Source organism: Ranitomeya variabilis, chromosome 5 (assembly GCF_051348905.1).
Source record: "Ranitomeya variabilis isolate aRanVar5 chromosome 5, aRanVar5.hap1, whole genome shotgun sequence".
Taxonomy (NCBI): Eukaryota; Metazoa; Chordata; class Amphibia; order Anura; family Dendrobatidae; genus Ranitomeya; species Ranitomeya variabilis.
Window position 1 is genome coordinate 311,390,631 of NC_135236.1, and position 25,771 is coordinate 311,416,401.

Here is a 25,771-nt window from a genome sequence, read left to right on the forward strand (position 1 = left end):
TGAAATATATATACAAAAATGTGAGCGTGGCTTAGTATAGGACAGAACATGGAAGGAAAATCCCCAGATCAGTTACATTTGAGAGAAGGGATCTTTAAGGTGGGCCTTAGTTACACAATATCACTAATGGGTGGTCAACTGAAGTGTTCACCACTGCTAGTACACATTTTAATGAGGACATGTCAGATGCTAGAGAAATAAAAACCTAGACCTGATAAAATCAGCCTACCAAGTGTTGGTTTTTTTAGGTAGGAAACATCAGGGAGAAAAGCGCTATCTCCATACACTATATAAGTTAAATAAACATATATGAGCAATGAGCAATTTAGGAATACTTTGGATCTCCAACCTTTAGCCTCATCTCACCTTTTGGAAAGCTGAAGAACATTTCTTAGTTTACCCAAAAATCTCTAGTTTGCAAAGCGAAACGGGGCTTTATTTTTTTTTTGTTCAAAATAACACCAGATATCAAAACAATATTATGATTGTTCATTTAATTAATAATTCTTTACACCTACCCACCCAAATTAATTCTCCTCTGAATACTTTTAAGCTAGCCCTGGACAGCAATGCCTATGACTAGAGATGAGAGAATTGGTTTGGGTCCCTCCTTATTCGCCAAGCTATAGCGCTTACCTAATAAGCTACAGAGGGAACCCGGCTTCCTGGATCACTCCGGCTGATCAGCTGCCCAGCGCCGCAACTGAATGTGTCGCGGCTGTGTCACTGTCACAGCACATGCATGGAGAGCCCAACACACAGGCTATCCATACATGTGTTGTGACTGTCACACACTGTGACAGCTGATCAACCGGAGTGATCCAGGAAGCCGGGTTCCCTCTGCAGCTTATTTAGTAAGCGCTATAGCTTGGCGAATAAGGAGGGACCCAAACAAATTCGCTCATCTCTACCTATGACGTCATATTAGGCAGTGCCTTTGTGACAGGAACCTATTTAAAATCATGATACACGAGGAAATCCTGGTTGGACAAAACGTGATGGTGTGAAGCAAGATAATGGTTTTGCCACTATCCCCACTTGGATTGAATGCAGACACGGTATACCGCTACAGCTATGTCCACATGGATGTTTTAGGCCCAGATCACAACGTTGTTGCCTGAAAGGACGCTAGGGTTTATAAACTTTTCTATCAACAAAACAATCTAATATCATCAGTACCTCTAGTGTTGAGTTTGTGCTTTTAATACTTTATGCTTGTAAATGTATTATTGTTTGTGCTGTAACAATGGACAGAATCCGGTTACAATCATTTATTTATGTTTGGATATAAGATGTTGGCCGTGGATAGCTTGACAACTGAATGGACTCCTTTTTCTTTTACCAACACAAACTATATCCAAATGCCGCTGCATGGGCATTGGTAGACAGTATAAATGTAATGCATGCAGAAAGATCATACAGTAAGGATTGTGGATTTCTCATGTTCTAACAATGATCACATTTCCTTATGGGCAAATGAAACACATCCAATGTGCCCATCTACAGTTGGGTGCAGAAATCTTTGGGCAGTGGCCGAGTCTTCATGATTTGGGCTCTGCATGCCGCTATTTTTTATTTAAAATGAAACAACTGAGATGCAATTGAAGTGTAGACTTTCAGGTTTAATTAATTAAAGAGGTTCTACAAAAATATCCTGTGAAATGTTTAGGAATTGCATCCATTTTGCTACAACGCCTCCTCATTTCAGGGGCTCAAAAGAGATTGGACAAATTAACTATCATAAATAAAATGTTCATTTTTAATACTTTGTAGGGAATCCTTTGCAGGCAATGACTGCCTGAAGTCTGGAAGCCATATACATCGCCAAACTCTGATTTTCTTCCATTATGATACTTTGCCAGGCCTTTACTGCAGCTGACTTCAGTTATTGCTTGTTTGTGAGTCCTTCTGCCTTACATAGTCTTAAGCATGTGAAATGCATGTTCAATGGGGTTGAGATCTGGCGATTGACTCTGCCATTGTGTATGTTTTTTCTTCACCATGGAAAGGCTTCTGCGATCATCCACTACTGTTATGTTCCGAAGATGACTGGGCCTTTTTATTTTGTAGCAGAGTGTATCAAACTGTTGATTTGGCCACTCCCAAGATTTCCACTCTCTCTCATGGATTTCCTTTTTTATTTTCATTCTGGTCAATTCCTTTTCTACCAAAAGTCCCTTTGACCGCATGTTGTGACTTCATAGCAACAACTTCTAAATGCAAATGCCACATCTGGAATGCGCTCTAGACCATTTACATGCTTAATTGATGATATATATGAGGTAATAGCCCATGCAGTCCATTAAAAAGCTTTTGATAGATCTCAAAATACTTTTGGTCCCTTTGAAAATAGTCAGCTACATATTAAAGAGCTGTAATGCCTAAAACCTTACTCCAACTAGGATGTGAATAACCTCAAATTAAAGTTGCCAGTATTCTTCATTTTAAGCCGATATTGATTATATAACTGTACCTTGAATATGTTTTGGAAAACAGCTAAAATGTTAAAACTTGTGTTACTGTTTAAATATTTCTGAACCTAACTGTATCTCTACCAAGCTAATTGGTTAGCAAGAAAGTGATTTCTTCAGTGTCTGTATTATTTTTTTCCACATATTTGGCCACGTGCAATTAGCTTTAATATTTTATATAGGCGCCAACATGATTATTTATATTACAATTTATTTTGGTGGCTAATCTTTTTTTTTTCCATGTGGGTATCTGTTGAACGCACTTCTGGGTAGAAAATGGTTATGCTTTTAATTTTTATAAAGATAATAATAATAATAATCTTTATTTTTATATAGCGCTAACATATTCCGCAGCGCTTTACAGACATTATCAACGCTGTCCCCAATGGGGCTCACAATCTAAATTCCCTATCAGTATGTCTTTGGAATGTGGGAGGAAACCGGAGTGCCCGGAGGAAACCCACGCAAACACGGAGAGAACATACAAACTCTTTGCAGATGTTGTCCAGGGTGGGATTCGAACCCAGGACTCCAGCGCTGCAAGGCTGCAGTGCTAACCACTAAGCCACCGTGCTGCCCCCATAAAGATCATATATTTTATCAATGGTTAATTACATTTTTCAGTCTCCATATTTTATATAGGTTTGCTAGTTTCAGATCCGCAATGCTTTTTTTCATATTTACTTATGATGCATAAGAACCCTTTAGTATTAACTTATTATATAAGAAAATAATAGATATCCTGGACTGTCCAGATTTGGTGTATACATTTTCTGCAATAGTACACCATCAGACTAACACTGCAGGACGTAAATTAACAAGTTTCTGAAACCAAGCCATAAACATGTTTTTGTGGCACAGGTGGGGAAGTAGTTGAAATGGGACTAGCTTTTCATATAGAGGAACACCAAAATGGAGGCGCTAAAATATTTACACTTTGTGTAAAAGGTTTTTTGTGACATCTCTGGATAGATATAGTAACTGGTGGTACAAGATAGTGCTCCTTTGTGAAGAATATTGGAGATATCATGTCAATCATTTGTATCCTATTTGGTATGTGATTATAAAATCTCCTTCCTTTGTGCAGCTGTAACAGGACACCTAGCTCAGCAGGCGGTCAAATCTTACTAAAATATGTACACTTTATAAAAAAAGAGCTTTCTTCACATCTCTGGATATAGTAACTAGTGGTACAAGATAGTGCTCCTTTCTAATGGGAGAACATGTAACAACAGACATCTTAATTGATCTGGTTAAAAGTGCTGTACCTACATTTTCCTCTATTTGGATATTTCCTAATTCATGAAGCAAATTTTGTCGATCACAATTATTTAAGAAAAATAGAAAAGCTGTAAATGTACAGAAACTTCATATTTACCCGATCTAGGAAGCACTGGAAAAACCACTTCGTGGTATAAAGACTTGTATAGAGTTCCTGAGTTTCCTGGGAAATTAAAACAACAACTTGGGTTAAGGGATCCAACAACAGTGATAAAAACCTAAATAAATTGTTAAATCTGCACAACGATAAAATTATATCTGTAAATCAAGACATGTACCCTCATTCACTGGCACTGGGCTTTAGAATGTGACACTGATGTGACATCGAGGGAAAGATTTGAAAACTATTTTACCATGTCTAAATATAAGGTACATTTAATAGTCAGTGAAATTCAATTTCAATAGAAATTCTTTTTGATTTTCTAAATGGACGATATTTATACAATCTGGGCATTATTTTTTCTTACCATGCATCATATATAAACTGTGTACTTTTATGATAACTGACTTATTTGTGGTATGTTTCCACCCAGTGATCACTACCTGTGCACAATGTTGGAACAAGAGAGGCGTCACTCCAAGAAGACAACTGATTGTTGGATGAAACTTGCAGAACCACATTTTTCTATACTATGTGAACAGATTATTGTAGGATACTATTCCTGATGACTGATCGTGACATATTACCATGAAGAGTGCAAACATTTCATGTCATTCCTACTAGCACAAAGTACAGAAGCCCATGATGAACAACACTGCGGCAACACAACAACCTGCTGCCAGGCTAAGTCGCAACAGGCTGTCCTACAGGTTATTGAGCAGTAACAAGACTTACATTGGCCTGTATGTGAGGAACAAAGCAATATTGTCAGGGCTGACTGAGGCCAGAGTAGTGTATTCATTCAAAGTTATTCAGGCTTACAGCTTCTATGAATTTCCAGGAAAACAAAACAAGTGGAAGTAAAGTCATGTCTGAGTTCAGGTCACTGCAACCTTAACATTACAATAGACCGATCACTGTGGCATTCATGCCTAATCCAGGAAGCATTTTAATAAATTCTTATTTTCATCAATCTGTATTATACCCTTTCAGAATCGGTGGATGTCAGACAATTCTCACACTGTCTATATACCAAAAAATAAGTGAACAGAAATCACATTATACAGGCAAGGTCGTGCAAATCTGAAAATAATAATAAGCATAAAAGATTATACACGTTGCCAAATTCCTTGCCGTAGCACCGCACGCTATCAGGGTTTAGAAATCTGTAGTCACAGAGTAAAAGACTTTTATAAGTAGACTGGACATCTCCTTTAAAGGCAGTCTGTCACCCCCAAAATGCAAATTCTTCTACTTAAACATTTATATAGGAGACTTAGCCCCTATAGAAACCTTACCAGTAATATACATTTTAGTCTTAGTTGCAGTTAAATCCATTTATCCATATACAAATGTGGGCACTTTAGTGCACCGTTGGCATGACCAATGGTTTGGTGCACAATTATGCCCTCCGATTTGCATATTTTGCAGTCTCTTAAAGGGAATCTGTCACCACATTTGACCTATGATAACTATTCATATGGGCATACAGGTTATAGAATGCAAAAAAAAAAGCCATCCATGTGTGCCTCATATCAGATGCCTTGTTATTGAGAAATCATCTTTTATCACTCTATAAAATGACCTCTTCCAGGCTCCAGGGAGACTATGTCCTCTAAGATAACTCTGCCTCCAGAGCTTGTTTTACATGAAGGGGTAGTTACCAGTGATGGCTGCTCTCCTGATCTCACCACAGAGCTGTGTGTGATTATAACTGACACATCTTCAGATTCCTCTCCGCTTCCAACTCACATACAGCAGAGCTCAAGGGCCACAAAAAATACTTATGCAATCTGTGGCTCAGTGACTGAAAAATCACTGGCTTGAAATTCCTATGAAAGTGTGCTCTGGGTGTCATCAGAGCACTTCCTATAGCCCCTGCCCCAAAGGCCAACCTTCCTCCGCTTGACTGACAGCCCAGTACACTGTGTAGTCAAGATAGTGAGCAGTCAGTCAAGCAAAGGAAGGTGGGGCAAAGTAGGGAATAAAACCAAAGTGGAAGAGACTTAGGAAGTGCTTTGACACTCCCATAGCACTTAAGCCTTACTTGTATATGAACTGTGACAGTGATTTTTTTTTTAGTCAAGGAGCAACATACTGCATAAGTAAAGGTGTGGATGACATCATTGCTCAGAAACAAACATGACCATAAAAACAGTTGGGGGGTGTTTGGAGAATCATTCTGACAGATTTCCCTTCAAGTCACCTTAAGACTGCAGAGTACAGACAAACTATATATAGATAGTACATGAAGAGGGAAATGCCATTTAGCTATACTAATCAGTAGAAGGAAAGTATTTATGAAGATAAAGATTTTTACCCCACAAATGACATCTTTAAGGCTATGTGCACACGTCCGGAATTGCCGCGGAAATTTCCGCAGCAATTCCGGAACTCCCTGCCGCAGGAAAAAAGCATGCGGAATTGGCATGCGTTTTCCCGCTAAACACTAGCGTTTTACAAGCGTAATTAGCTTGCAGAATGCTAGCGTTTTCCAAGCAATCTGTAGCATCGCTTGGAAAACTGATTGACAGGTTCGTCACACTTGTCAAACATAGTGTTTGACAAGTGTGACCAACGTTTTACTATTGATGCTGCCTATGCAGCATCAATAGTAAAAAGATCTAATGTTAAAAATAATAAAAAGAATAAAAAAATCATGATATTCTCACCTTCCGGCGTCCCCGGCAGTCTTCCCGCTCCTCGCGTTCCCAATAATGCCTAGCGGCAATGACCCCAGATGACGTAGCATCTCACGAGACCGCTACGTCATCACAGGTCATTGCCGCAAAGCATTATTGGGAACGGGAGCATCGCGAGGAGCGTTAAGACAGCCGAGGACGCCGGAAAGTGAGAATATCATGATTTTTTACATTTTTTTTTTTTTAACAATTATATGGTTTCCAGGGCCTGGAGGAGAGTTTCCTCTCCTCCACCCAGGATACTATCCGCACATGATCCGCTTACTTCCCGCATGGTGGGCATAGCCACATGTGGAAAGTAAGCCGATTAATGCATTCCTATGTGTGCAGAATCCCCGCGATTCGGCACAAAGAAGGAACATGCTGCGTTTTTTTTACAGAATGCGATTCCGCAGCGGAAAAAAACGCAGCATGTGCACAAAAAAATGCAGAATGCATTCTAATAATAGGATGCTTAATGTATGCGGGTTTTTTTGCGTTTTTATAGCGACAAAACACAAAAAAAGCGCAAATTCCTGAATGCGTGCACACAGCCTAAAACTTTCATTTATAACATTAGTACAACCTGATGCCTCCAGTAACCCATGCAGCCTATATTACTAGTATCCTGTAAAGTTTACTTACAAAGTGCTGTTTAAGTTTAGGCATATATCTCTTCATTATTTTATCATGATGTTCCTGAAATCTCAATAACTTTGGAAAACCTGGGACAAAAAAGCCTATAAAAAAAGAAACGGAAAGCATGTATGTTAGATATATGTCTGTATAACAAACATGTATTGAACATGAAAGAATATGAAATGAACGTGAGCGACTCTTACCGTGAAGTGTATGTTTAGCCCCGGAGAACAGTCTAACAAGGGCCCAAAACGCATCTTCTTCATTCATGTACATGAGTAGTAATGCAGTTATCTGGCTCATGCCCTGACAATAGCCAACCTCCTGCACAAGAGAATAAAAGAGAAAAATACGAACAAAGTTCCTTTACAAAAATAGCCTGTGCTTCAACGTTAAAAACTCTCAACTTGTAATGTGTTTACACTGGTGGCGTGGCTGCTGTACATACCCTGACACTTAAGAGGTGTCTAAAAGTATCCCATTGATTAATTGGGAGTTTTAAGACTTCTGGAATTCTCAGTACTGAAATAGGCGATTTTTGAATTATAGGGTGAGGTGAGGGTTGGGTAAAGGTGATAAAAAATCTTGACCCACAAAGAACCCGTTGCAAGCAGCAGCACTGGTCTTAAAATTGATTATTAACCAAGCAATTCATTTTACAGAGGAAGAGTTGTTTCATCCAGAAAACATCTAAAATGGCCAGACGGTTTGGAAGGTTAAACAGCTGCCTCCCTGCAAAACAAAATTATTGCTTATCCTCACAGCTCAGTGTACTCTAGAAAGTATGCAAATCGTCCTCCCTGAAGAGACGAAGACTACAACTCTAGGGCCACCTATTGGAAGTAGCAATCCTAACAGTCAACATCGACTCTCTAACGAGTCTTGCCACATGACTTCGGACAAAAGCCAAACCAGAATCTCAATTTGCAGACCCTGCACTGATGAGGGGCAGTACCCCGAAACAAAGTGTGAGATCCAGTTCGGCTGGGCGAGAGATGTCTGACAAGGCTCAGGATATGCTAGGTAATTGTGCGATCAAGGGAAGTTAAAGATAAATCTTTGCTCAAAAATTAATGAGATACTGTAAGATCTGCCACGGCTGTGACCCCAAAAGCTTCAAGGTAAAAGGTATAGCTACAATTAATTGTGGTATTAGGAGGGGGGAATGTGGAGCAACTCCTAGCCACGGTAAAGTGAGGGCGGACAGTTAACATTGACAGTTTTTAATGAAGATCATTAGGCATCATAAGGAGCTTTTCCGCGTTCTTGTAACATCTTTATCCTGCAATTAGATTGTTTAATTTGTATTTCCTTTTGCTTCAGTTTTTAGAATCATTTATGTGATTTTGTTTCTATAGAGTCGTTCCTCTTCTACTATTTTGTGCCCCAGTTTTTAAACAGGAATGGATGATACAGATAAGTATCTCGGCCTCAGATGCTCTTCCTCGCTGGGATAATTGGGACTACTTAAAGGGAACCCATAGCGTCCTAAATGCTTTTAACCTGCAGATATAGGGCTAATCTGAAGGTTAATCCGATTCCAAAACTAAGCGGCTGCCGTGCTGAAAGGAGCGCTACTGGAAGGAAGTTAAGGTTTTTCCTCCCGGCAGCCTCCGGCTTTCAGTCAGAGGAACGACCGAAGCAGCCACAGTGATCACTCAGCATACAGTGAGTGGCAGCTGTACAGCGGCAGACAATTAACCTGCAGATTAAACAGCATTTGAGGACATGACATGCTCCCTTTAAATATCATAGTATTTTATTTTTTATTACTTGATTCACAGTCTATAGTATTTTAGTAATTTTATTTATATATTTTGGTGTCAGGAAACAGGGTGACATTTATAGATCAGTTTTTATACTGATCTTTTACATTTTATTATTAAATTTGGATCATGCTGCACGTTAATCATGTGATACAATTCTTTACGATTTATTTTGTACTCCTAAGCACTTTAAACATTGAACTTTTTTTTTTTTATTTAATGAAAATGTTCCGTTGCACATTACTTCGATCTTTCCATCACTGCAGATATTTATGATTACATTCCCACTTTATCCACAGTGGCTAGGTTTACTCATTGGGAGTATGTGCACATGACTTCTTTAACACGCCATGCACCCTCATCTGTTTTGAAGTAAAAAAAAAAAAAAAAAGCTTTAGGAAAATGCAGGCAGTGCTTTCCCTGAAGCTTTTCCGATGTAAGTCACAATCTGTAAAATGTTTGTGCAATGCAGCAATGCGCAAAAATGCTACAACTTTTTGCCGTTTTCATGACAGCTTTGGATGGAGCTGGGGCAGTACACTCGGCACGACAAATTCATGAAGCACCATGGCATTGTTTATGCCAAGAATCTTACTCTAGTCCCTGACTTGAGTAAGGTTTGTGACAAGGTGCAAGGCACTTGTCAGACGTTCCCGTTTCATTAGGATTGCTGGTCTTAATGAATTAGGGCTATAGTGAGTACTTTAAACCATTAAGCCCTATGTGATTTTTCATTTTCTTTCTCAAACTATTTTCCTGCCAAAATAGTCAAATGAGGGTTTGTATTTTGCAGGACAAGTTGAAGATTTGTGTATTTTGCCATACATTGTTTAGAAAAGATCCATGAACCTATGCACTAAGCAGTAAACATTGATCCCCATTCACCAGACACAGGCATGTCCTTTTAAATGAGACTCATAAGCCAGATGCAAACTATATAGGAAAGTACAGCAGACCAGGTTATCCTAAGCCAAAAGCCACTGCATATACTACACAGTATACTATTTCTTGGGAACCCGTCCCTATTGTGGCCAGATTCCACGTAGTCCAGACTGTAGTATATCTCTTGACTCTAAGTCAGAAAATAGACTCAGACACTTCGCTTAAGCCCAACATCACCTATGAGACCAATACAGATAATCATGCATTCTGGAACCATGCCATATCATTCCGTTAGGAGCACAGTATAAATAAATTAAAAATATATATTATATATACACACATACACTACCGTTCAAAAGATTAGGGTCACTTAGAAATTTCCTTATTTTTGAAAGAAAATCACTTTTTCCCAATGAAGCTAACATTAAATGATTCAGAAATACACTCTACATTGTTAATGTGGTAACAGACTATTCTAGCTGCAAACGTCTGGTTCGTATTGCAATGTCTTCATAGGTGTATAGAGGCCCATTTCCAACAACCATCACTCCAGTGTTCTTTTGGTACTTTGTGTTTGCTAACTGTGTAAGAAGGCTAATGGATGTTTAGAATACCCTTGAAAACCCTTGTGCAAGCATGTTAGCACAGCTGAAAACAGTTTGGCTGATTAAAAAAGCTATAAACCTGACCTTCCTTTGAGCTAGTTGAGAATCTGGAGCATTACATTTGTTGGTTCCATTTAACTCTCAAAATGGCCAGAAAAAAAGAACTTTAATGTGAAACTCAACAGTCTATTCTTGTTCTTAGAAATGAAGGTTATTCCATGTGAGAAATTGCCAAGAAACTGATACCTACAACGGTGTGTACTACTCCCTTCAGAGGAGCACACAAACAGGCTATAACCAGAGTAGAAAGAGAAGTGGGAGGCCCCGCTGCACAACTGAGCAACAAGACAAGTACATTAGAGTCTGTAGTTTGAGAAATCGACGCCTCACAGGTCCTCAACTGGCAGCTTCATTAAACAGTACACGCAAAACGCCAGTGTCAACATCTACAGTGAAGAGGCGACTGCGGGATGCTGGCCTTCAGGTCAGAGTGGCAAAGAAAAAGCCATATCTGAGACTGGCTAATAAAAGGAAAAGATTAATATGGGAAAAAGAACACAAACATTGGACAGAGGAAGATTGGAAAAAAGTGTTATGGACAGACGAATCCAAGTTTGGATCACACAGAAGAACATTTGTGACACACAGGAAAACTGAAAAGATGCTGAAAGAGTGCCTGACGCCATCTGTCAAGCATGGTGGAGGTAATGTGATGGTCTGGGGTTGCTTTGGTGCTGGTAAAGTGGGAGATTTGTACAATGTAAAAGGGATTTTGAATAAGGAAGTCTATCACTCCATTTTGCAAAACCATGCCATACCGTGTGGACAGCGCTTGATTGGAGCCAATTTCTTCCTATAATGACAATGACCCAACGCACACCTCCAAATAATGCAAGAAATATTTAGGGAAGAAGGCAGCCTTTATTCTATCTGTAATGGGAGTGGCCAGCGCAGTCACCAGATCTCAACCCCCATGCGCTGTTGCAGGAGCAGCTTGACCGTATTGTACGCAAAAAGTGCCCATCAAGCCAAACCAATTTGTGGGAGGGGCTTCTGGAAGCATGGGGTGAAATTTCTCCAGATTACCTCAGCAAATTAACTGCTAGAAAGGTCTGCAATGCTGTAATTGCTGCAAAGGGAGCATTATTTGAAGGAGAAAATTATTATTTCAAATAAAAATCTTTTTTTCGAACCTTGTCAATGTCTGGACTAGATTTAAATTCATTTGGCAACTCATTTGATTAATAAAAGTAGGAGTTTTCATAGAAAACACAAAATTGTCTGGGAGACCCTAAACTTTTGAACGGTAGTGTACATATACACGCACACACACATATACAGTATGCACACACACACTGCTGTGTGTAGATTTCTATATGCACTGAAAACTCCTGCATCTCTCTCATCTTAGAACATATAGTACAAAGTACAGAACTTTTAATGATCGTAATTTAACAGCATGCTAAAAGAGTGAAAACTCTAAGAACACTGTAGCTTGAAACATAATGATTTTAATAATAGCCAGTCTTTTCTTCAAAGGCGCAGGCTGTGAAGTCTATGTACTTAGACTTTTTTTTTAATTCAGCACAGGCACTGTGGCTAGTCAAGCTTTCAACACATTGCCAGGTTCGGAGGGTTAACAAGTCTGGTTTTGACACCATGCAGAACTTTTGCCAAGAGATTTCTTGCATACACTTAAATACCATCTGGTTGTACAGAGATCTAGCATGTGCAGCGCTCCCCAAGCAGTGCAAATTCTCTGCGCATTGTGACCAACATGATAATTACACACAGATGTTTCTGTAAAAGAGATGGCGAGACCACCGATATTAACACAGAAGAAGGGACCTGCAAGACCTTCCAAGCACAGGTAGTGCAATCTATATATAGAGGCTTCATGTTGGGTGATTAGAAAAACTATCAGAACCTTGTACCCCGCCACCTGTTCAGAGTCCTCAATATGTGAGCAGATTTCCCAGCAAGCACCTTCTGTGCTGTAGCTATAATTTAATGCAGATGAACTGGGGTATTCATCACTCTGTACAATTAGGCCTCTAGAAATCGCACATTATTTCTACAAAAAACACAAAAAGAGAGTCAGTGATAAAACATACGGTTCTGCACTGAACAAATGTTTTATTTTCTTCCCATTTAGGTGAGAAAAAAAAAAACAGAACAGAAAGCTAACACAAATCTCAAGATCCGGTCTAGGCATTCAAGATCAGATCATGCAGTGAGGTTTGGGTAAAACTACTCATGCTGTACATCTAATGCAAATTCTACATTTAGAACGTAACAATAAGTCCCATGTGCAGCGTGTCAGTAGGTGCCGGACCTCCACTTGGATAGACGGTGTGTGGGCCATCAATCACCATTGTAATCAGATTGCCGACCTGGCATCTTCCTCACACCACGCAATGACAACGTACTGGTAAAGAGCACAATCCATCTTCATTCAGTGTACTAATTGGAACTGGCGCCAAGTCAGGAGTTCTCTCACCGGGCAGAATAAAGAACAACAAGTGACTTTGGTTCTGGCTCATTACACGAGTGTCTGACGAGGAGGTCTCACTAACATATGGGATTTTGGAGTTTGGCGTTATACATGTATATGTGTCTCCTGAGAGAGCACGGTCTGGCTGTATAGTCACTAAACGTCACTGCTGAGAACAAGGCCTAACTAGCTCAATATAACAGAAAATGGGTGTAACAAGCTGTGTGTCAATAGGCAATAAAGCAGATCAGCAGCTGTGTTACCCCTTCTCACCACATGACATACATCACAGCGTGGTTGCAGGCCTATGGGGCGGGATCAGGAGCTGACTCTGCCCCACAGGCTCAGATTCTGGCCAGGTAACACAGCATGTAGACGCTTCTAACAGCAGCGATTGACACCAACGCCAATTGCTGTTAAAGGGCCACTGTCACCCCCCTCCAGCCGTTATAAACTAAAAGAGCCACCATGTGCAGCAGTAATGCTGCAGTCTAACAAGGTGGCTCTTTTAGTTTTAGGTTCAAGCATACCCCAAATAAAGCGTTTTTATACTTAGCCACAATTCCTGTCTCTAGCCAGGGAGGCGGGTCCTCACTCCCCAGCTTGGCCAGCTCCTCTGCCGTCACTCACATCTTCCTGCACTTTCGGCGCCGCCCCCTCAGCGCTGTTATCGTTTCAAATCCGGCGCCTGCACTGTGTACTGGTGTCCTGCGCAGACGCAGTAAGCTCTGGCCGTCTGATGTAATGGCTGATACCAGAGAACAAAAGACATCCACAGAACACCAGGATGGATCTGCTGCACAGCAAATAGCTGTAGGACCTGCGATGATGTCACTGCCATGTGATTAGGGCAGTCACATGGCAGTGACATCATCGCAGGTCCTACAGCTATTTGCTGTGCAGCAGATCCATCCTGGTGTTCTGTGGATGTCTTTTGTTCTCTGGTATCAGCCATTACGTAGTACACAGCGCAGGCGCCGGTTTTGAAACGATAACAGCGCTGAGGGGGCGGCGCCGAAAGCGCAGGAAGATGTGAGTGATGGCAGAGGAGCTGGCCAAGCTGGGGAGTGAGGACCCGCCTACCTGGCTAGAGACAGGAATTGTGGCTAAGTATAAAAACGTTTTATTTGGGGTATGCTTGAACCTAAAACTAAAAGAGCCACCTTGTTAGAATGCAGCATTACTGCTGCACAAGGTGGCTCTTTTAGTTTATAACGGCTGGAGGGGGGTGACAGTGGCCCTTTAACTACTGCATGATGCTGCTTGGGTATTCTTTCTGGCAACTCATCAACCACCTCCCCTTCTGAATGCTCCAGTGCCAGTTATGCCAATTCTCCTTTGGCGTTTGGGTTGCCAACGGTCTCAAAATTTAGGGACAGTCCGTAAAAGTCTGATGCTTTTCTCTGCCGCCCGGAAGAAAAAAGGACTGCCCCTGCTCATTTAAAAGTGATCCTGACATTTGTACTGCGCATGCGCTAAAGAGGATGCCATACACAGCACTAACAGGATTGTACCAGAAGGATGATGTAGAAGAGAAGATCAAATCACCATTGAGACAGCAACCCTGTCCTCTGCCCCTGAAGTGTCGCGGCCAGCGCTGGGCGAGTATAGCACAGTGTGTGCCTATAACCGACTGTGGTGTATAGACAATATTAGGGTGAACTTCACACTATATGGCATATACACCACCAGGGCTGTTGCACTGTGATTCGGGGCCTGCATGTTTTTTTTTATTAAAGTTTATTTCATTTTGAAGCTTTGCAAGCCTCTAGGGGAGGTGCTGGGCCTTCACTGCCTCTCAATTACCACATCACCGAAGGAGGTGGGGAATGTTCAGGAAACTTTGATGTTTCTCAGTAATGACTACTTTGATGATCTCATGAAAAAAAGAAAATGATCTCACCATACTGAAGTATTGCATGCCTGTTAGATCCCACAGAGTGGCATATCCAAAAAGCTGCTGACACGCAGAGAACTCCTCAGAGGTGCCTTCCTCTTTCCTACTTTGATGACCAGTGACTGTTAGTCCTCTGCTCCGACCATGCTTAGTGACCTATATACTGTACCTGTTCGGGACCCTGTCCTTTGCTGCCCTAATTCACACAGGTCACTGCTGACACATGGTAAAGTTTTAATATTAGACAGTGTAGGACCGTCCCAAATAGCGTCACCTTGCAGTGGTGGGATGGCTTTTACGCCATTTTTTTATTAAAACAGTGTTATTGAGAACCCTATGCTATTTAAAAGCACTTTTGCTTTTTACGTAATTAGGTACAGCAGGGTATATGCTCATTTCGTCTTTTTCAGGTGGTGAGGAATGTCCGAGAAACTGCAGAGCTGCAGATATGGAATGGGATACTCAGTATCTGCATTATTCTGAAAATATACACTGCAAAATATCACCACTCCTGACCTGTATACTAGGAGTAATTCTCAATATTTGCATTATTCTGCATATATACACTGCACAGTACCACTTATCCTGTCCTGTATGCTGGGTGTAAATCTCAGTAGCTGTATTATTCTGTATATATACACTGTCCAGTAACCCTTCTCCTGTCCTGTATACTGAGTGTAATTCTCAGTATCTGTGCGTACATATACACACACACAGTACCACTTCTCTTGCAATGTAAAGTGGGTGTAACTCAGTATCTGTATTATCCTGTATTTATACACTATACAGTACCATTTTTCCTGGCCTATATATTGGGTGTAAGGCCGGGGTCACACGTGCGAGTGCAATGCGAGAAACTCGCGCAAATCTCTCGCATCAATACCCGGCACTGCCGCCGGCACTTGGGAGCGGAGTGTGCGGTTGCATATATTTCTATGCAGCTGAATGCTCTGGTCCCGAGTGCTAGCGGCAGTGCCGGGTATTGATGCGTGAGTTTCTCGCATTGCACTCGCAAGTGTGACCCTGGCCTAATTCTCAATATCTGCTTGTATTCAGGATGCAGTTATGGGGGCATTGTCTTTACGGGGGTGTAGCAAAATGGCTAAAAATTTTGTCCGGTCCGTGAATTTTGATACAGTTGTCCAAAAAATTTGAATAGTAGGTTGGTAACCCTGTGTGGCGTCCAGCCATAAGTTTGGCGTCTCAGGAAAAAAACAGATTTTCTGTACATACTGCAATACAGTCATATTGCAGAATGTAGAACAAGCAATGGAATGAAAAAAAGTGTCAAAAGTTAGGGTATGTGTCCACGTTCAGGATTGCATCAGGATTTGGTCAGGATTTTCCATCAGTATTTGTAAGCCAAAACCAGGAGTGGGTGAAAAACACAGAAGTGGAGCATATGTTTCTTTTACAGGTCCTTCTCAAAAAATTAGCATATAGTGTTAAATTTCATTATTTACCATAATGTAATGATTACAATTAAACTTTCATATATTATAGATTCATTATCCACCAACTGAAATTTGTCAGGTCTTTTATTGTTTTAATACTGATGATTTTGGCATACAACTCCTGATAACCCAAAAAACCTGTCTCAATAAATTAGCATATCAAGAAAAGGTTCTCTAAATGACCTATTACCCTAATCTTCTGAATCAACTAATTAACTCTAAACACATGCAAAAGATACCTGAGGCTTTTAAAAACTCCCTGCCTGGTTCATTACTCAAAACCCCCATCATGGGTAAGACTAGCGACCTGACAGATGTCAAAAAGGCCATCATTGACACCCTCAAGCAAGAGGGTAAGACCCAGAAAGAAATTTCTCAACAAATAGGCTGTTCCCAGAGTGCTGTATCAAGGCACCTCAATGGTAAGTCTGTTGGAAGGAAACAATGTGGCAGAAAACGCTGTACAACGAGAAGAGGTGACCGGACCCTGAGGAAGATTGTGGAGAAGGACCGATTCCAGACCTTGGGGAACCTGAGGAAGCAGTGGACTGAGTCTGGTGTGGAAACATCCAGAGCCACCGTGCACAGGCGTGTGCAGGAAATGGGCTACAGGTGCCGCATTCCCCAGGTAAAGCCACTTTTGAACCATAAACAGCGGCAGAAGCGCCTGACCTGGGCTACAGAGAAGCAGCACTGGACTGTTGCTAAGTGGTCCCAAGTACTTTTTTCTGATGAAAGCAAATTTTGCATGTCATTCGGAAATCAAGGTGCCAGAGTCTGGAGGAAGACTGGGGAGAAGGAAATGCCAAAATGCCTGAAGTCCAGTGTCAAGTACCCACAGTCAGTGATGGTGTGGGGTGCCATGTCAGCTGCTGGTGTTGGTCCACTGTGTTTCATCAAGGGCAGGGTCAATGCAGCTAGCTATCAGGAGATTTTGGAGCACTTCATGCTTCCATCGGCTGAAATGCTTTATGGAGATGAAGATTTCATTTTTCAGCACGACCTGGCACCTGCTCACAGTGCCAAAACCACTGGTAAATGGTTTACTGACCATGGTATTACTGTGCTCAATTTGCCTGCCAACTCTCCTGACCTGAACCCCATAGAGAATCTGTGGGATATTGTGAAGAGAAAGTTGAGAGACGCAAGACCCAACACTCTGGATGAGCTTAAGGCCGCTATTGAAGCATCCTGGGCCTCCATAACATCTCAGCAGTGTCACAGGCTGATTGCCTCCATGCCACGCCGCATTGAAGCAGTCATTTCTGCCAAAGGATTCCCGACCAAGTATTGAGTGCATAACTGAACATTATTATTTGATGGTTTTTTTGTTTGTTATTAAAAAACACTTTTATTTGATTGCACGGGTGAAATATGCTAATTTATTGAGACAGGTTTTTTGGGTTATCAGGAGTTGTATGCCAAAATCATCAGTATTAAAACAATAAAAGACCTGACAAATTTCAGTTGGTGGATAATGAATCTATAATATATGAAAGTTTAATTGTAATCATTACATTATGGTAAATAATGAAATTTAACACTATATGCTAATTTTTTGAGAAGGACCTGTATACTTTTCCTCTAATTGTTCCACTCCTGGTTTTGGCTTACAAATACTGATGGAAAATCCTGACCAAATCCTGATGCAATCCTGAACGTGGACACATACCCTTAAACAAAATAACTGTTCATTATTGAAAAAAAAAATGTTCAAATCCCTCTATTTCTCAGTTACAAATTAAGAAATTTAAAAAAGTAAAGCATTAAAGCGGTGCTCCCATCTCCAAGATACTATCCCAATATGTAGCGGGTATAACAATAATATTTGCAAACTCTTCTAATTAGAAATGTAGTATACTCCTTCCGATAAGCTATGTCGCTTAACCCATGTGCAGGACATTGCAGTACCTTAGGTATCCATGGTTACAACCGCTCATAGTGACAAATAGTTGTTAAAGGTCGTAACCATGGATATCTCAGCTACTGCAACGTGGGCATGGAATAAATTACATAGTGGATCAGAAGAACTATACTACATTTCTAATTGGAGACATTTTAAAATATTATTACACCCACTACAAATACGGATATAATATTGGAGATAGGAATGACCCTTTAAGTATCTCTGCCTACAAATTTGATGTATTAAAATCTAAAGACATCTACCTCAAAATGGTATCCATACAAATGTCATCTTACCACGTAAAAAACATGCCATCTCAAGTGAATCTACAGAATACATTTTATAGGTCTCAGAAAAAAAATGTCCCACAAAAACAAGACTATATATCTCTGTTAACTTTTAAAACGATGAAAAAAAATAAACTGCTTTTGGAAGATTTTTTTTTTTTCCTTCTTTTTTCAATATATTTTTATCCGGGTTTGCGGGTTATCAGAACCACAACATAAGTGGCCTTCTTGGCTGACATTTTCAAAAACTGCCATTTTAGAGAAAATTAGTGATCATAATTATACTTTAAATAACCACTTACCGTATTATACAATGAATATGCTGCCAACACATGAAATAAAGCCTGTTGCCTGTGGGATAAAACAAAAACTTTCAGCAATACATCATTAAGACTGCTTTAAAACATTTCATACATTTCATCCAATTTTGCATTTATACGTGAAAAGCCATTTGCAGTGCTCTAATAAACTAACGAGAGGCTGAAAGGAACAAAGCATGTGAAATCAATATGAAAAGTACTGACAGCTCTATTCAATAGAGTTTAGCCTGGAAGACATCCAGGGCTCGTACTTCTGCTATAGAAAACTTCAATATGATAAGTGGCTCTATGAAGATCACAAGCCGCACACGCTGCAACAACATTCAAGTCAACCAAGTGGCTTCACTTAAAGAGCACTTGTCCTAATGGTTAAAAAAAAAAAAAAAAAAAAAGTTCCAATCTCAGATTTTGGCTTGAAAAATATAAAGCCCAATTTTACAGTCATGTTTCATAAATATGTCTGAATAAGTCTTTAACTGTTCAGTTAGTTTTCAAGATATCTTCAAACTGGAAGTGAAATTAACAGGATGGGGGGTCATTTACTGGAGGTACGGAAAGTATTCAGACCCCTATAAATTTTTCACTCTGTTTCATTGAGGCCATTTGGTAAATTCAAAAAAGTTCATTTTTTTCTCATTAATGTACACTCTGCACCCCATCTTGACTGAAAAAAAACAGAAATGTAGAAATTTTTGCAAATTTAAAAAAAGAAAAACTGCAATATCACATGGTCATAAATATTCAGACCCTTTGCTCAGACACTCATATTTAAGTCACATGCTGTCCATTTCCTTGTGATCCTCCTTGAGATGATTCTACTCCTTCATTGGAGGCCAGCTGTGTTTAATTAAACTGATAGGACTTGATTTGGAAAGGCACACACCTGTCTATATAAGACCTCACAGCTCACAGTGCATGTCAGACCAAATGAGAATCATGAGGTCAAAGGAACTGGCCAAGGAGCTCAGAGACAGAATTGTGGCAAGGCACAGATCTGGCGAAGGTTACAACAGAATTTCTGCAGTACTCAAGGTTCCTAAGAGCACAGTGGCCTCCATAATCTTTAAATGGAAGAAGTTTGGGACCACCAGAAGGCTTCCTAAACCTGGCCATCCAGCCATACTGAGCAACCGTGGGAGAAAAGCCTTGGTGTGAGAGAGGTAAAGAAGAACCCCAAAATCACTGTGGCTGAGGTCCAGAGATGCAGTAGGGAGATGGGAGAAAGTTCTAAAAAGTCAACAATCACTGCAGTCCTCCACCAGTCAGGCCTTTATGGCAGAGTGGCCCGTAGGAAGCCTATCCTCAGTGCAAGACATATGAAAGACCGCACAGAGTTTGATTAAAAAAAAAAAAAAACAACCCACGAAGGACTACCAGACTATGAGAAATAAGATTCTCTGGTCTGATGAGACGAAGATAGATCTTTTTGGTGATAATTCTAAGCGATATGTGTGGAGAAAACCAGGCACTGCTCATCACCTGCCCAATACAATCCCAACAGTGAAACATGGTGGTGGCAGCATCATGCTATGGGGGTGTTTTTCAGCTACAGGGAGAGGACGACTGGTTGCCACTGAAGGAAACATGAATGTGGCCAAGTACAGAGATACAGTACCTTGCGAAAGTATTCGGCCCCCTGGAACATTTCAACCTTTTCCCACATATCATGCTTCAAACATCAAGACACCAAATGTAAATTTTTGGTTTAGAATCAACAAGTGGAACATAATTGTGAAGTTGAACGAAATTTATTGGCGCTTAAATTTTTTTTGGAAATTCAAAAACTGAAAAGTGGGGCGTGTAATATTATTCGGCCTCTTTACTTTTAGTGCAGCAAACTCACTCCAGAAGTTCACTGTGGATCTCTGAATGATCCAATGTTATCCTAAATGCCTAATGATGATAAATATAATCCACCTGAGTGTAATCATGTCTCCGTATAAATGCACCTGCTCTGTGATTATCTCAGGGTTCTCCCTGAAGCACAGAGAGCATCATGAAGACCAAGGAACACAACAGGCAGGTCCGTGATACTGTTGTGGAGAAGTTTAAAGCCGGATTTGGATACAAAATGATTTCCAAAACTTTAAACATCCCAAGGAGCACTGTGCAAGCGATCATAATGAAATGGAAGGAGTATCATACCACTGCAAATCTACCAAGACCAGGCCGTCCCTCTAAACTTCCATCTCAAACAAGGAGAAGACTGATCAGAGATGCAGCCAAGAGGCCCATGATCACTCTGGATGAACTGCAGAGATCTTCAGCTGAGGTGGGACAGTCTGTCCATAGGAGAACAATCAGTCGTACACTGCACAAATCTGGCCTTTATGGAAGTGTGGCAAGAAGAAAGCCATTTCTCAAAGATATCTATAAAAAGTGTCATTTAAAGTTTGCTACAAGCCCCCAGGGAAACAAACCAAACACATGGAAGAAGGTGCTCTGGTCAGATGAAACCAAAATCAAACTTTTTGGCAACAATGCCAAACGATATGTTTGGCATAAAGGCAACAAAGCTCATCACTCTTTACACACCATCCCCACTGTCAAACATGGTGGTGGCAGAATCATAGTTTGGGTCTGCTTTTCTTCAGCAGGGACAGGGAAGATGGTTAAAGTTGATGGGAAGGTGGATGGAGCCAAATACAGGACCATTCTCGAAGAAAACCTGTTGGAGTCTGCAAAAGACCTGAGACTGAGACGGAGATTTGTCTTCCAACAAGACAATGATCCCAAATATAAAGCAAAATCTACAATGAAATGGTTCACAAATAAACGTATCCAGGTGTTAGAATGACCAAGTCAAAGTCCAGACCTCAATCCAATCGAGAATCTGTGGAAAGAGCTGAAAACTGCTGTTAACAAACGATCTCCATCAAACCTCACTGAGCTCGAGCTGTTTGCCAAGGAAGAATGGGCAAGAATTTCAGTCTCTCAATGCACAAAACTGATAGAGACATAGCCCAAGCGACTTGCAGCTGAAATCGCAGCAAAAGGTGGCACAACAAATTATCAAGTTAAAGGGGCCAAATAATATTGCACGCCCCACTTTTCAGTTTTTGAATTTCCACAAAAATTTAAAATAACCAATACATTTCGTTCAACTTCACAATTGTGTTCCACTTGTTGATTCTTCACCCAAAATTTACATTTGGTATCTTTGTTTGAAGCATGATATGTGGGAAAAGGTTGAAAAGTTCCAGGGGGCCGAATACTTTCGCAAGGCACTGTATCCTGGATGAAAACCTCTTCCAGAGTGCTCTGCACCTCAGATTTGGCTGAAGGTTCACCTTCAAACAAGACAATGACCCTAAGCACACAGCTAAAATAACAAAGAAGTAGCTTCAGAACAACTCTGTGATGATTCTTGACTGGCCCAACCAGAGCCCTGATCTTTAGGGTCTCTGAAGAGACCTGAAAATGGCTGCCCACCAACGTTCACTATCCAACCTAACGGAACTGGAGAGGATCTGCAAGGAAGAATGGCAGAGCATCCCCAAATCCAGGTGTGAAAAACTTGCTGCATCGTTCCCAAGAAGTCTCATAGCTGTACTAGCTCAAAAGGGCACTTCTACTCAATACTGAGCAAAGGGTCTGAATACTTATGACCATGTGATAATTCAGTTTTTCTCTTTTAATCAATTTGCAAACATTTCTACATTTCTGTTTTTTTCAGTCAAGATGGGATGCAGAGTGTACACTAACGAGGGGGAAAAAAATGAACTTTTTTGAATTTACAAAATGACTGCAATGAAACAGAGTGAAAAATTTAAAGGGATCTGAATACTTTCCGTATCCACTGTAGTTCTCATTAGAGTCAGACTGATGGGTTTACACAACTTCTACCGACTTGCTCTTTTGTGTAAAAACTTTTAATTGCACCCACTTCGATCCAACCACAGAAAGTCCATCTGCTAATGGCACAAGCCCTGGGACAATGAGAAATTCCTTGCCATGCCCTGTAGGAACCAATCAGCGGAGAACACTAGACATCACAATTTAGGCTCTGTATTGAACCCATTTTAGATTTTCAGACAAACATTTGATTTCACAACACGCCTTGTGACGGAGTGACATTCCTATTAGGCTGGGTTCACATTGCGTTATAGACGTCCGTTAGACGGACTGCATTACACCGCGGCATAATTCTGTGTAAAAGTCTGTTAACGTTGCCATTAAGCACTATTTCGGACGCATCGCTAGCGCACGCCCATAATGGGTGTGCGCTAGCGATGTGCCGTCATTGAGTGACGGACCCTCGGACACGGGCTGCAGCGTTTCCGGGTCCATCACCGCTAGCGCAGATAGAGCATCTGCTAGCTCTATCTGTGCTAGCGCGATGGCATGTCGGCACTTGCGTTAACGCAGCCCGTTAACGCATGTGTTGAACGGGCTGCTTTAAAGCAATGTGAACCCAGCCTTAGAAGCAATATGGCCGCAGCCTGCTGCTGTTTGCCTGTACTCTCCCTGCCTGACTCCTATTGCTTACTATGAAGTAAAATGAAGTTTTTCCCATGATGTGGTGAGTGCCGTCTACTTCACGTCTACTACTTGGGACTATTAGAAGCAATATTTGTAAGATCTGCCATTTGTTACTTATCGATAGTTTGGGTGACTATGCACGAACTGCACTATTACACTTACTATATCTTGTATAGGATGTTAAAACTATGATATAAGCAGATTTTTTATATTAATGCTGCCCTATTATAATATGTAGGGTCTAGAGAAAATTATTATAACTGCACAATTTATATTCTACTTCTCTCACAAACTTGCACTAAAACTGATATTTTTTGAGGGATATTTTGGTGAACTTTATTTATACTGAAGTTCTTTTAGTATAATTCTCTGAAGTGTTGCAGGATCAAGCTGGTCATGTAGAGCTGGAGTCCTGGGTTCAAATCACACCAAGGACAACATCTGCAAGGAGTTTGTACGTTCACTCCGTGTTTTTGTGGGTTTCCTCCAAGAACTCTGGATTCCTCCCATTCTCGAAAGGCATAACTAAGTCCTCAAAGGGTCAGTGATGATAATCTGTAAAATGTGAATAAAATAAAAACTGCACATAACGGACCTGCCATGGCTGCATACCGTTAATTGTTCAATACATGTCCTGTTCTGTCCAGCCATATAATTGCTGTCTAGAAAGTTTAGTCATTTTTTAATGTCTCTGTTATTACAGACATTGTATTTTTTTGTGTGTATTAATCCTTCCTATATTTCAAGGTAACAGCACCACCTGCTGGCCGTTTAATGCATAGCTTCTAGTTTAATTTGCAATATCTTGTGGGAAGTTCCTAGGGCATTGTGGGATTGTCCCTGTTGCATTATGATCTTATTATAACACTGTGAAGGGAACAGCAGCCATTATTCCTCCATGCGTCTTAGGAGAAACTACACCATTCGTGCTCTTCATGCTCCTTAAACAGCCTGCTCTAAGCATAGGTGGTAAGCATTATCTATGTGTTATAATCCTGTGTTTATCAATACGTTTGTTGTACTAAGTAGGTAATCATCAGTTTGTATATTACCTCATGTTACCTGTGTATTACCTCATGTTACCTGTGTATTACCTGTGTATTACCTCACGTTACCTGTGTATTACCTCATGTTACCTGTGTATTACCTCACGTTACCCGTGTATTACCTCATGTTACCTGTGTGTTACCTGTGTATTACCTGTGTATTACCTGTGTATTACCTCACGTTACCTGTGTATTACCTCACGTTACCTGTGTATTACCTCACGTTACCTGTGTATTACCTCACGTTACCTGTGTATTACCTCATGTTACCTGTGTATTACCTCACGTTACCTGTGTATTACCTCATGTTACCTGTGTATTACCTCACGTTACCTGTGTATTACCTCATGTTACCAGACTATTTGTGTTTTTTGCTCTGTGCAGTTATATATTCTGAAATGCTCCTGTTATTGCATCCTATAGTTTCACCCTTTCCTGTCACATCTACAATCAATAAAAGGTTACAATTTTACAGCCTCTTTTCTTAGAAGAAAAACGGGGTTTAGCTACATGTCTCATTGCACACCCTGCTAACGTGTACGAGGACAGTATATTGACTTCTGCCTCTTCAGAAAGTGGTGTCAGATGAATTAAAGCCCACAGCTCTGAAGTGAAAGTGAGCTGAGCTGCAGTAGAATGGCCACTACACTCTGTATTGTGTATCTGGGTTCCTTTTCATTTCTAATTTGTTGGACTCTTCATCTTTCCAATCTGTGCTGTCTCACATCATTTACACAACCAGCTTTAGAGCCCTATCGGTATGTGTACTGTATGAGCTGGAAGTACCTCCATCACACACCAAAAAAGGTCTAGGTAGAAAATTACAAAAGGATCAACACAATTCCAAAAATCAAACAGAACTGGCAGTAATGGCAACAACTGCCTCGCTTTTCAACGTATTGTCCAATTCAGTTATAAGGGGTAGTCCGATACCCATAATGCCCTTTATAATTATCCATCTTTAACCTGAAACTACTTTTGTAATTTGCTTTGCTTTTATAAAATTTCCTGCCATTCTCACTATATACGATAGTTTTTTTTCCCCTCATTTCCAATGAGGTTTCCTTTGAGGGCATTCTGGAACGGGGAGGTCACAGAAGGATGGCGCTGCATTCACTTCCCAACAGCTTCTTTCTCCCCTCTGAAACAGGATGTACAGTCATGGCCAAAAGTATTGACACCCCTGCAATTCTGTCAGATAATACTCAGATTCTTCCTGAAAATGATTGCAAACACAAATTCTTTGTTATTATTATCTTCACTTAATTTGTCTTAAATGAAAAAACACAAAAGAGAATGAAGCAAAAAGCAAAACATTGATCATTTCACACAAAACTCCAAAAATGGGCCAGACAAAAGTATTGGCAGCCTCAGCCTAATACATGGTTGCACAACCTTTAGCCAAAATAACTGCGACCAACCACTTCCGGTAACCATCAATGAGTTTCTTCAATGCTCTG

General features: G+C 40.6%; 1 protein-coding gene across 4 annotated transcripts in view; it reads right to left on the minus strand.

Moving 5' to 3' along the window:
* Positions 1-25,771, minus strand: part of USP6NL (USP6 N-terminal like) — a 239,042-nt gene that overhangs the window by 48,346 nt on the left and 164,925 nt on the right. For all 4 annotated transcript variants that reach the window (XM_077264568.1, XM_077264569.1, XM_077264570.1 and 1 more), the window contains 4 exons: positions 18,766-18,814; positions 7,376-7,496; positions 7,179-7,273; positions 3,850-3,915 (listed from right to left, as the gene is read on the minus strand). In XM_077264568.1, coding sequence (XP_077120683.1) covers positions 3,850-3,915; positions 7,179-7,273; positions 7,376-7,496; positions 18,766-18,814 — 331 coding nt within the window. The remainder of the gene's footprint in view (positions 1-3,849; positions 3,916-7,178; positions 7,274-7,375; positions 7,497-18,765; positions 18,815-25,771) is intronic.